Source organism: Muntiacus reevesi, chromosome 9 (genome assembly GCF_963930625.1).
Source record: "Muntiacus reevesi chromosome 9, mMunRee1.1, whole genome shotgun sequence".
Classification (NCBI taxonomy): domain Eukaryota; kingdom Metazoa; phylum Chordata; class Mammalia; order Artiodactyla; family Cervidae; genus Muntiacus; species Muntiacus reevesi.
Window position 1 is genome coordinate 43,787,321 of NC_089257.1, and position 13,602 is coordinate 43,800,922.

The 13,602-nt window shown below is 36.6% G+C and overlaps 1 protein-coding gene across 1 annotated transcript; it reads right to left on the reverse strand.

The window, feature by feature from the left end:
- Nucleotides 1–4,741: 4,741 nt before the first annotated feature.
- LOC136175886 (olfactory receptor 52E8) lies at nucleotides 4,742–5,680 on the reverse strand. Its single transcript, XM_065946074.1, has one exon. The coding sequence runs from the start codon at nucleotides 5,678–5,680 to the stop codon at nucleotides 4,742–4,744; it is 939 nt and encodes a 312-aa protein (XP_065802146.1).
- Between the last annotated feature and the right edge of the window lie 7,922 nt (nucleotides 5,681–13,602).

Sequence of the window (13,602 nt, forward strand, 5' to 3'; positions counted from 1 at the left end):
GCATAGACAATACTAACCATGGGATGTTGTTGTTTAGTTGCTAAATTGTGTCTGACTCTTTTACAACCCCATGAATTGTAACCTGTCTGACTTCTCTGTCCCTGAGATTTTCCAGGCGAAAATACTGGAGTGTGTTTCTATTTCCTTCTCCGAGGGAGCCTCCCTACCCAGGGATTGAAACCTTTGTCTCCTGCAGATTTTCTCCTTGAACTACCAGGGAAGCCCCACTAACAACTTATAAATGTGCAAATAATTAAGCTGTACAGTGTTAACTTTAGAGCTACAGAAACTCAGAGAACTTGTACATTTTCTTGCTTTCTAACCTAATTTCCTTTAGAAAGGGCTTGGAAGTTGGCACAATAAAAATTACAAAGGAAAATATTGCTTGTGGATTACATTACTTGTGTAATGTGGACATCACAGAAGATTATGCACTGTGTCTAGCCTGGATAAGTATAGAATTATGTAGCTGACTTTCTTCAGAGAAAGAAAAAAGCAGTTAACAGTTGTCATTGGCTCACTGAACTGGCAACAATATCTTGACCAAGACAATAACCACTTAACATAAACAAATTTTCAAGATATGAACATCAAACAAAGACACTCTGTGTTTGTGATCATGGAGTGAATTGGGGTGCAAAGGATAGCTTCCTGAGATACTGCCAAATAGTTTTCTAAAGTGATTTTACCAATTTACCATCTCACCAGCAATGTTTGAGGATTCTAGTTGCACATATTTGGTACTTTGGTGGTTTAGTCGCTAAGCCATGTCCAACTCTTGTGATTCATTCACTTTATCCATTATGGTCAGTATATAGTGGAATTGCTTAGTGATTTTATATGTATTCCCCTTGTGACTAAGAAAACAGTGCATCTTTTCATGCTCACTGGAAATTTGGACATCTTCCTGCACAAAAGCCCCATATAAATCCTTTGCTAAATTTTCTGGTTGGTAGTGTTCCATTTTCTTATCAATTCATAAGCATCATATATATATTCTTTAATATGAAGCATTTGATTTTTCTATTCTCCCTGTTATTTATTTGATAAAATATATATATTTGATATGCTTTATTTGATAAAAGATGTTCTTAACTTTAATATACACTGACTATATATTTCCCATATTGTTAGCAGATATATGTGTATGTATTGTGTCTTTACAATCCGTTGTAATTGGAAAGTTATTTGTTCAGAAGTTGTATGGTTTGCCCTTTCAAGTTTACATATACAATTCATTTGGGAAGGATTTTTTGTATAATGTGAGATAAACATCAAAATTCACTGTTCCTTCCTGTGACTCTTCAATTTATCCAAAATCTTTTATTGAAAATATCACCTTTTGCTACAATGTTCTCTTTGTAGCATTATATAATTCCTGCAAACGTATATCTGTGGGTCTCTTTCTGAACTCTCTATTCAGTTTCATTGAACTGGTTTTGGACTGGTTTTCTATACTTGTACCAAAACAATACTCTCCAAATTACTATGCTTTATTGTAGATCTTCACTACTATAGCTTTAAAACAGGTCTTGTTGTCTGTCTGTATGACTTCCAATATAGTTCTTCAGAAAGAAAATTGGCTACTCTTGGACACTTTTCATGAGTATGATACTATTCAAGATAATGTAGATTATGCTGAGACAATAGCCACTCCCTCCCAAATTTCAGTGTATTAAGAAATAAAAGGTTTAATTCTTATTCCTACTATATGACTAATACAGGCTTTGGGAGTGGGGAGGGGCTCTATTGTAGTCACTCAGGGAGTTATTCTGACAAATGTCAGAAATTTATGACATGACATCTGAACCAAAGCCTTCAGTGAACACAAGAGGTGGGAGACAGAAAATGAAAAAGTACATAATTAGTCTTAAATATTTCACTAAGAATTGGCAAATGTCAGTTCTACAAATATTTTGCCATAGCAAGTCCCATGGCCAAGTCTAACTGAAAGAAGTTTTACACACATAACCCCCTCCCCCCAATGTTTCTGGAAGAAAAAGAGAACTTGGAAATGTTGGTAAACACCAGGAATGCCTAACTTAAATGTGTCAAAAAATATTTTTTAATTTTTATCCTCTGACTATTGAAAAACAAATTGGCTAGCTATATGTTCTTCCTCAAAAGTCTTCAAGAGTTTTTTTTCTTACTGTGATTATTTTTCCAAAGGCCCAATTTGCTGTAGATAATGTTCTAAATTTTTTTTTGTATTTACTTATATCTGAATATGATAGTATTATTTTTGCTTGTTAATGTAAGCTCCTCTGATGTCTACTTGGATGACTAAAACTTTCTTGCCTGTCTAGAGTCAGAAGGTTCTGAATATATAGGCTAGCTTGACTCAATTTATCTGATATCTGTTTATTAATTTGCCTGAGTATGTTCTTTTGGTTTATTAAATTTTCTAAATACAAAAGATTTAGTAGTTGCTATGGAGTTTTTTTTAGCAAATATGACATATGCATACCTATGTTGTCCGGTTTACATTTTTGCTAAAATTAGCTTTAAGATTTAGAAGACAATATCTATTTTTTTAATTTCTTTATGACGGTTTCTGGTCATGCAGTAAAATGCCCATGCTCATAAGCTGATGAAGAATCAGAAGTAAAAATTTCTGAAGTAACTGAAGTAAAAGAGATAACTGTAGAAGACCCTCTTGAATGCAATTTCAAATGACACCTCCTTTAAGGACTAAGCAATAATTCTTTGCATGATTATTCTAGAAAGTGAAAAAAGCCAAATGTATTTCTAGTGTTGCTTGGTATTCTTCAGTATATTGGAGCAATATTTGTAATATTTATTGGATACTATTGTAAATTTTCTAAAAGGCTCCTCCCACAATAAAGTAATATACAATCCTATAACAGAATGTTCCTGGCCTTAATAGCCTAACTTTCCTACTATGGGATTCTCAGGACATAAGACTCTCCCTTTCAAAAAAAAAAAAATTAAAAAAAAAAAAGACTCTCCCTTTCCATCTGTGTATCATCAAATAGCCACATACAACTTAGCGTGTGCTGAAGTTCATAAATATTTATTTCAGTTCAGTTCAGTCGCTCAGTCATGTCCAACTCTTTGCGACCCCATGAACCTCAGCACGCCAGACCTCCCTGTCCATTACCAACACCTGGAGTTTACACAAAGTCATGTCCATTGAGTCAGTGATGCCATCCAATCATCTCATCCTCTGTCATCCCCTTCTACTCCTGCCCTCAATCTTTCCCAACATCAGGGTCTTTTCAAATGAGTCAGCTCTTCACATCAGTTGGCCAAAATATTGAAGTTTCAACTTCAGCATCAGTCCCTCCAATGAACACCCAGGACTAATCTCCTTTAGGATGGACTGGTTGGATTTCCTTGCTGTCCAAGGGACTCTTGAGAGTCTTCTCCAACACCACAGTTCAAAAGCATCAATTCTTTGGTGCTCAGCTTTCTTTATAGTCCAACTCTCACATCCATACATGACTACTGGAAAAACCATAGCCTTGACTAGACAGACCTTTGTTGACAAAGTAACGTCTCTGCTTTTTAATATGATATCTAGGTTGGTCATAACTTTACTTTCAAGGAGTAAATCTCTTTTAATTTCATGGTACTGAATGTATTTTTCATAATTATGCACTGTTATTCTTTATGTGGGAGAAAGCGATGGCAGCCCACTCTGGTACTCTTGCCTTAAAAATCCCATCGACGAGTCTGGTAGGCTGCAGTTCATGCGGTTGCTAAGAGTTGGACACAACTGAGTGACTTCACTTTCACTTTTCACTTTCATGCATTGGAGAAGGAAATGGCAACACACTCTAGTGTTCTTGCCTGGAGAATCCCAGGGACAGGGGAGCCTGGTGGGCTGCTGTCTATGGGGTCGCACAGAGTTGGACACGACTGAAGTGATGTCAGTCTTCTGTCTTCAGTCTTCAGTCTTCTTCTTCTGCAGCAGCAGCAGAAGCATTCTTTATGTACCATTCTTCTTGCTCTTCTTCTTCTTATATGTTGTCCCAAGACTTGCAGAATCTTAGCTCCCAAACCAGGGATCAAATCCAAGCCCTTGGCAGTGAAAACACAGACTTCTAACCACTGAACCACCAGGGAATTCCCTATTTCATTTCTAATGCATGGTTTCTCCTGTTTTTCTGCAGTGAATATCCTGATCATAATTTATTGTGGAGAATCTTATTACCCATCATTTACTCATATAAAAACGCAAATTTTAAAAGTAACCACATCATAGAACTCACATAAGAAATATGTGTGTTAATATAAGTAAATTTTCTAGAAGAATAAATATCAATGATTCTAAATAATATCATTGTTATTATTTCTAAAGTTCTGCTACTGATTTTATTCTATTGCTTTTACATTTCCTCTGGTGATCCAGAAACTACTATAATTTTAAAGCTACCTGCCTTAGCAATCTACCTTCCACTAACAACTGAATTTTCAGATGAATTTTCAACTATTCATTTGAAAACTTTCAAATAGAGTAACTATTTCACAGGGCTATCTTGATCAAACAATCTAACTATTAACAATTTTCAAAAGATATAATCCTTACTGATGATTATATTATCATCAATAAACTCATTATTATTCTTAAACTAAAAGAATTATGGACAAAGGAATGTCATTACTGTCAATAATCACTGTTAAATCTACCTGCCCTCTATCTTTTTAGACAATAACCCCCTTCTAATAAGCATATGGAGAAAATATGAACTGCTAAACATTCTAAGTCTACTGATGGTTAACCATTAAAAAAAAAATTTCTCAAAACTCCTTCCCTAATTTGCTTAGTCCTGATTCCATAGATTACAGGATTGAGGGCTGGTGGAACAATCACATATAGATTGGCTAAGAGGATATGGATAAACTGAGGAATGTTGTGGCCAAAACGGTGTGTTAAGAAAGAGAAAAATGCTGGTGTGAAAAAGGTTAAGATAACACCAATGTGAGAGCCACAGGTATTGAGAGCTTTGAACCGGGCTTCCCAGGAAGGCAGGTGGAAGACAGTATAGAGGATTCTGATATAGGAAAGAATGATAAGAAGTACATCCAATAATAAGATAGCCATATCCCCAAGACCAAATAATATGTTGACTTTGATGCTAGCACAGGCCAGACGGGCAATGCCCATGTGCTCACAGTAGGTATGAGGAATGATATGGTGCCCACAGAAGGGTAGTCTCAAGAGGAGAAATATCAGTGGAGCCACCATGTACAGGCTCCGCAGAATAGCAATGCCTGCAATAACACCAATGATTCTGCTGGTGAGAATCATGGTGTACTGAAGAGGTTTACAAATGGCGACGTACCTGTCAAAGGCCATGGCCACCAACACAATGCTCTCCATGGCAGTGAAGAAGTGGATAAAGAACATCTGGGAAAGGCAGCTTCCAAAGGATATATCTTTGAGGCTGAACCAGAAGATGCCCAGCATTTTGGGAATGGTGGCTGTGGACAAACCCAGGTCAACAGAGTCCAATATGGCCAGGAAGTAGTACATGGGCTGGTGGAGGCTATGCTCAGTCTGGATCACAACTAGGATAGCAGCGTTCCCCAGGAGTGCAATAAGATACACAAAGAAAAAGGGGAATCCAATCCAGATGTGCATGCCTTCTAGGCCGGGGATGCCCAACAAAAGGAATGAAGAAGGATGGAACTGGGTGTTATTAGGCATAGACATTTTTTCTGCCACAATTATTCTGCCACAATTTTTCTGTTGTCCATATCAGAAACAACTGTTGGCTTCCAGTCAGTGATCCCTCCTCCATGTCTCCATTTTTTCACACTCCTGTCAAGATGCAAAAGAACATTTTTGTTTCTGTTAAACATATAAGATAAATAATTTTTGTCAGCAATACTGATTACATAGTTCAAAATTGCCAGCAGGCTGAATGTTCTCATCATGAAAAATAAAAGTCTATGTGATGTGAGGGGAGTGATAACTTAAGCTATGGCAGTAGTCATATTGTGATATACAAATGTGTCAAATCAACACTTTGTATACCTTGAATGTAACACAATGTTATGTATCAATTATATCAAAATTTTTTAAAAAGGAATAAGGTTAAACACACTCCCCCTCATTTTTTGCTAGCGTCTCTTGAGCAACATGTGGCACCAGGAATATAAATTGCCTTACTTTATTACTGCTTTCCCTAAGGAAAAAAAAAAAACTAAAAACTGATATAAACAAGAGAGGGCAGACTAATACCCTCTGCACTGTGAAAATTAAAAATCTGCAGTATGGCCAGAAATAAGTGGAAAGAATAAAATTCCAGAGTCTATGTATGTGATAGTGTTCCATATATTTTTTGCTTAGGATGTATGGTGATTTCTGTGGTGTTTGTAATTTCAACTACTACCCTATTAGGGAATCTAAAAACCCCTCAAAATATAATGTGCATAATTCTGTGTGTATGTTTATGCATTTTTGTGGTGTTTGTGAATAATAGATGGTCTGGTTTTTTAGGGCAGAAGAAACAATTTATTTTTATTTACACACATGAATGAAAAATTCTACCACACAAAATTTAATTTAAAAACTTCATAAATAAATGAACTGTTGAAGAAGAAACAGGGCAAGAAATTTCTATGTCCTATTTTAGAAAATAAACAACTCAGTTCTCATCATAATTTTTTTTTTAAAAGTACCCATCAAATTTGGAAAATGGATAATATCAAAGAGAGGGAAATACTTGACAGAGTATTTCCTTAGTTATGATGAAACATGAATTGAGAGATCATTCTAATCTAAATAAGCCTATCATTTAGACAGTTCATAACTCAACACATTCAGTAAAGACACGGTCCAGATACAGCCCAGCTGAGGGAGCAGAGATTAAATATTCTGGACTAGGCAACTTTCAAATATATTTCTACCTTGTAACCATGGGGAGAGGGCAGAGCATTTTAGATACCCTAAATCTTACTTCCTAATAGGATTCTATCCTGGCGGTCATGTCTTTATGGATACCTTCCTTATAGTGACATTGAAAAGAATTACCAAGTGATTTTGTTTCATAGCACTCATCCAGAATACATGGGAATTCTGAACTTAGTCATAATAAACAAATATTTGAAGCAAAAGGGGAAGATTTTGTTGGAAAAACTAGTTGTATAGAAAATGAATCGGGTGGAGAGGGAGGTGGGATGGGAGACCAGGATGGGGAATTCGTGTAACTCTATGGCTGATTCACATCAATGTATGACAAAACCCCCTGGAAAAAAAAAAAAAAAATTAAAAAAAAAAAAAAGAAAATGTGAAAGTTTGATATGTGCGATTGTATGGAAAATTTTGATTCAAATTTAGGAATATTCGAATATTGAGAGAAGTCAAAGTTGAGAAGCATCCATCAGAGATAAATGCACAAGAAGGTAAATACATCTATTGACTTTGACCCATGTCAAGATTTGTTGTGTCCTTTAAAGCCTATGAAGACTAGCAAAAATGAGAGATAATTTGATACTTTGGGAAATTCTCTCAGGAAATATATATTTTTTTATATGTTATGTTATATAATATATCTGTGAGGTAAAATTGGACTGCTAGGGCTGAGGAGAAGACAGTTGAAGTTCTCAATTTTGTAATGTTAAACTTTCAGAGATAGCTTTCTGTCTTTCATTAGTGAGAATATATAAGGTAAGTGGAGAGGTACATCTGTGCCAGTCATGTCCAATTCTTTATGACCCCATGGACTGTAACCCGCCAGACTGCTCTGTCCGTGGAATTTTACAGCCAAGAACACTGGAGTGGGTTGCCATTTCCTTCTCCAGGAGGTATTCCTGACCCAGGGATCAAACCCATGTCTCCTGAATCTCCTGACTTGGCAGATGGATTCTTTACCACTGGGCTACCTGGGAAGCCCAAGTACTCTCTCAATTTAACCCATCAAGTTCTTAAGAGGTCCTCTGTGTACCAACCTAGATTAGGGAATTTGAATACAAGTTTGAATAAAATTGGCCACATACCTTCAATGAGACCACTGAGCAGTAAGGGAGATAAAATTCCAAAGATGAAATTTGGAAATTGTATTGTAAGTTCAATTTAGAAGTATTCACAGAATGCTTTGGTGTAGAAATGGGTCAGAAGAATTCCATGGAGGTGGTTAGGCTTAGGCTGAGATTCACAGAACTGTTATTCAGCCAAAGAACAAAATGTTCTTTTTTTTAATTCTTTTTTTATTTTTTTAATTTTTAATTTTTAATTTTTTTTTATTTTAAATGGAGTGAAGAGTAAGAATAAAGTAAAAATGAAAGCACAGTGGACAGAATAAACATAAAAAAGGAATAACAGATTCTCTCATTGAACTTATCCAGAAATCCAGTAGATTAATGACCAAATTCTTAATCATCTCATGTCTTAGTCTATCTGAAGGGCACCACACGGCAAAACTTTAGAAAATAAATACCGTTACATCCCAAGAAAACCAATTATTCCACTTATTTCTGTGAATTTTCTAAATGGACTTGAAAATGGATGCTCACCTCCTCTCAAAGTCAACATCGTTTCCAGTCTCTAAACACTTAACAAATCAACAAATCATTTAATCATTTTATAATGTATAGTGACCTATTATTTCAATATATATTCATTTATCTTTCAATTTCTCTGGGTTCAGAATTAAGACTGGTCCCAATCCCTCATTTACCTTCTAACATTAAAGGTCTATATGAGCATATATTTAGCTCTCCAGCAACCATCTCTTTGACATGGTATCTACTTTCTCAGCCCTAATCCACCAACCACCAGCAGACCCCAACCATCCACATTCCCATTTCCCGGAACTGATGAGCACAAGGAGCATGTATACCTTCTTCTTGTCCTGGCCTAATTTTGTAACCTCATGTTAATACTGCTATTTCCTTTCTCAGATGCTTCATCAACCTAGCCCTAAGTCTTATTTTCATCAACTCTGTTCTCTGGAGCTAGGCTTCAAGATTCATTTATTAACAAATTCATGAATTCAAAAGCAGTTCTAGAAAACAGAGAAACCTAGTCCTTGTCCTCTTGCTATTCACATACATACAATTGCAAACTAGATCAGAAACAACAGCTAAATCAATGCAAGCTATATTGGTGCATCTCCTTTCACGTTTTCCGTATGAGATTTTGCATAGTCATAGGTATAAGAACATGTAGGTAAACGTGTAGCCTCAGGAGGGTGTGAGTGTGTATTCTCATTTCATCTTGTGTTTTTAACCTTCACTTTTCCTCCAACTCTTCATACTATCTTGGCATAAGCTCTTTCCCCATTTGTCTTGGTATTTTCACAGCCTAATCATTATATAACTTACCTTGGTCTCTAAGAAACATCCCTTGACATACCATTTATTATGCTAAGTGGGAGGTATTTATACTTTTCTTAAAACCCACATCCCCTGGGATGGGTCCCAATAGTATCTTAGGGGATTTGATGCAGTTAATAGGCTCCAAAGAATTCTTTGTTATTACTATTATTGAAATACACTTGACATACAATATTATCTTAATGTCAGGTATCCTACACTACATAGTGATTTAAAATTTGCAACATTATGATATAATCACTGCAATAAGTCTAGTAAACATCTGTCCCCATACAAATTTGCTACAATATTATTGACCATATTATTTATGCCGTATATTTCATAAGACTTATTTAATAACAGGGATTTGTACTTAATCCCCTCCACCTGTTTCAACCCTTGCAACATTTTTCCCCTCTGGTAACTAATCTAATAGTTTAGTCTAAACTAAACTAGTACAAATAATTGTTATTTGTATCTATGAGTCTGCTCTCATTTTGCTTGGTTTTGTTTTTAGATTCCACATACAAGTGAGATGATACTGTCTTTGTCTTACTTTATCTGACTTATTTAACTTAGTATAATGAACCCTAAATAGATCCATGTTGTCACAAATGAAAATACTTCAATTTTTTATGGCTCAGTATCATTCCATTGTATATGTATACCATATCTTCTTTACCATTCATCTATCCATAGACACTTAGATGGCTTCAAAATCTTGGCTATCAAAAATAATGTTGGAATAAAAGTCCAATTCAGTCCAGTTCAGTCGCTCAGTTGTGTCTGACTCTTTGCAACCCATGGACTGCAGCACACCAGGCTTCCCTATCCATCACCAATTTCTGGAGATTACTTAAACTCATGTCCATCGAGTCGGTGATGCCATCCAACCATCTCATCCTCTGTTGTCCCCTTCTCTTCCCATCTTCAGTCTTTCCCAACATCAGGGTCTTTTCAAATGAGTCAGTTCTTCCCATCAGGTGGCCAAAGTATTGGAGTTTCAGCTTCAGCATCAGTCCTTCCAATGAATATTCAGGACTGATCTCCTTTAGGATGGACTGGTTGGATCTCCTTGCTGTCCAAGGGATTCTCAACAGTCTTCTCCAACACCACAGTTCAAAAGCATCAATTCTTTGGTGCTCAGCTTTCTTTATAGTCCAACTCTCACATTCATACATGACCACTGGAAAAACCATAACCTTAACTAGATGGACCTTTGTTGGCAAAGTAATGTCTCTGCTTTTCAATATGCTGTCTAGGCTGGTCATAAGTTTCCTTCCAAGGAGTAAGTGTCTTTTAATTTCATTGCTGCAATCACCATCTGCAGTGATTTTGGAGCCCCCCAAAATAAAGTCTGACACTGTTTCCACTGTTTACCCATCTATCTGCCATGAGATAATGGGACTGGATGCCATAATCTTAGTTTTCTGAATGTTGAGCTTTAAGCCAACTTTTTCACTCTCCTCTTTCACTTTCATCAAGAGGCATTTTAGTTCTTCACTTTCTGCCATTGCCACTGAATTGCATACTTTAAATGGTTGAAGTGAAGTGAAGTGAAATTCTCTCAGTCGTATCTGACTTTTTGTGACCCCATGGACTATAGCCCACCAGGACTGATGCTGAAGCTGAAACTCCAATACTTTGGCCACCTCATGGGAAGAACTGACTCATTTGAAAATACCCTAATGGTGGGAAGGATTGGGGGCAGGAGGAGAAGGGGATGACAGAGGATGAGATGGCTGTATGGCATCACCGACTTCATGGACATGGGTTTGGGTAGACTCTGGGAGTTGGTGATGGACAGGGAGGCCTGGCATGCTGCGATTCATGGGGTCTCAAAGAGTCAGACACAACTGAGCTACTGAACCGAACTGAACTGAACTGAACTATACAATCCATGGAATTCTCCAGGACAGAATTCTGGAGTGGGTAGCCTTTCCTTTCCCCAGGGGATCTTCCCAACCCAGGGATCGAACCCAGGGTCTCCCACATTACGGACAGATTCTTTACCAGCTGAGCCACAAGGGAAGCCCAAGAACACTGGAGTGAGTAGCCTATCCCTTCTCCAGTAGATCTTCCTGACCCAGGAATTCAACTGGGGTGATTAAAATGGTCAATTTCTATGTTATGTGTATTTTACTACAATTTAAATGAATTTCTGGTTATATAGTGCCTAACAGAGTCCAAAGAATTAGTCCCAACATTTTATGATCTAAAAGAGTAAAGGATAAGAAATAAGGAAGGAAAAAAGATTAAATATGATCGATCACTAATACTATGTAAAATAGCAAGAACTGACAGTTGACCAAATAACAAGCAGCAAGGTCCCTAAGATTTCCCTAGAGCTTCCCTTCAGCTGCAGCAATGACCAAAGGGAATTCCTATTCATTTTAATTCCAGTGCCTCAGACTGTCTGGCATCTAGAGATGACATTGCAAATCCTCCTCAACACACAGGCACAAAAACATTTGTTAACCACTCCTGGGATATATCAAGTCTCTGATCTGAAAAAAAATGTTAATAACTGAATTTTCAGTTGCTACATGATCCCCTTCAACAGAAGACAGAATACCTGGTAAGTGTCCGTGATAGATCTGAATAATGTATGTCTAAGATTGGGATTCAGATTCACAGAAATCAAGTTAAGACTTTGAGTATTGGGGTAAGGAATAAAATGGCACATATCGGTGGTCTGAAGAGAGATACGAGGAGGACTAACATGGGAAGAAGTTGGAGAGAAAGTACCTGCTGGACACCTATAATATTTCAGGCTTATATACCCTCATTTATCCCACTCAATAATAATATGAGGTACATATGACTGTGCTTATTTCTAAATAAAATTAAAATACAGAACACAGTGCAACTTATCTAAGGTCACAAGACCAGTAAGAACAGACTCAGGACTCTATTTCATGCCACAAGACAAGTAATACTAAATATTATATGCTTTTGCTTCTTTTTCCTACACATGCTACCATGATAATGAGTGAAACACAAAGTAGGAAAAAAAGCTGAGTAGGCAAATAAGACTAGAGTGATGAACTTGAATGCCCTTATGCTTAGTGACTCCCTACATACCAAACTGTAAAACAAAAAAGCCTACAATATGATCAGTTGTTGATTTTTTCCTCCTGCTTTATATTTCAAAGGGATTAAACTGAATTCAAACTTGATTATTTGGAGGCCTGAATTAACATTTTGATGGCATGGCCCAACATGAAGTATGAAGTGGAAAGCATAACTACAGCAATAGTAAAAAAAAATATATATATATATATATATCTTTGGAACTAAATGAACAGATGTGAGTAAAGAATTTGGCTTTGCCCAGAGAAAGGTCTGGCCTTTGCTCTTGGCTCCCATGAAGTAATCTATGTCATATCTGATAGGAGTGTCTTTATTTAAGGTGAGGGCTGGCCAAACCAGACCTGAGTGTGGGGGTTGACCATGCCATAAAGACCAACAATATAACAGAATTGGAGATTTTGGTCATGTGGCATCAGTCAATGGGTGTCCAACCATGTGTGTAAAAAATCTATCAAGTATATGTAAAGAAACCACAATATAAAATCCAAACAAAAGATCAAGCGAGCTTTCATGGTTGGCACTCTGGTTCAATGCACATTGCCACATATCAGTTCCAGGAGGGTAATTCATCCTGACTTTATGTGAAAGGACAATAGATGTTTCATGTTTGGAAACATCACCCTCTTCCCTAAGCATTTCTTCCTTTATTTGGTTTTAATCTTTCTCCAGAATAAACTCTAACCATGATTATCATAGCATTCAGTAAGTTTTATGAGTCCTTCTAGTAAACTATTGAACCTGGGTATAATTTGGGAAAACCCGTATACTTGAAATTTGTGTCAATAGGAAGGACAGTCTTAGGAACTGTGCCTTAACTTTGCAGTTTAGCTAATGCAGATCTGATGTCACATTTCTCTCGATAGTTAAAGAAGTCAACAAGTTCTTAATAATGAACTTCATTCTGAGAGGAAACTTCATGGATTATCATGTCCCTCTTGATGATGTATCTTAAATTCCTACTTGGGGATATCTGAAATTTAGATATCTGGACCCCAAGTATTGTGTGGATCTGCTTTTAGATTCTCAAATCTGTTTCATTGTCTCTTTTTCTACCTTTTACTTTGCCAGTAACACTGTGATGTATCATAGCTTTATGGAAAATTTCTTTTTTTTTTTTTAAGTTTCAGACTATTTATTCATCAGTGTAAACCCCAACACAATAACCAACATGACTTCATGCATTTAGAGGGGAAATATTTCCTGGTTAGGTGGAAAATTGTGGCT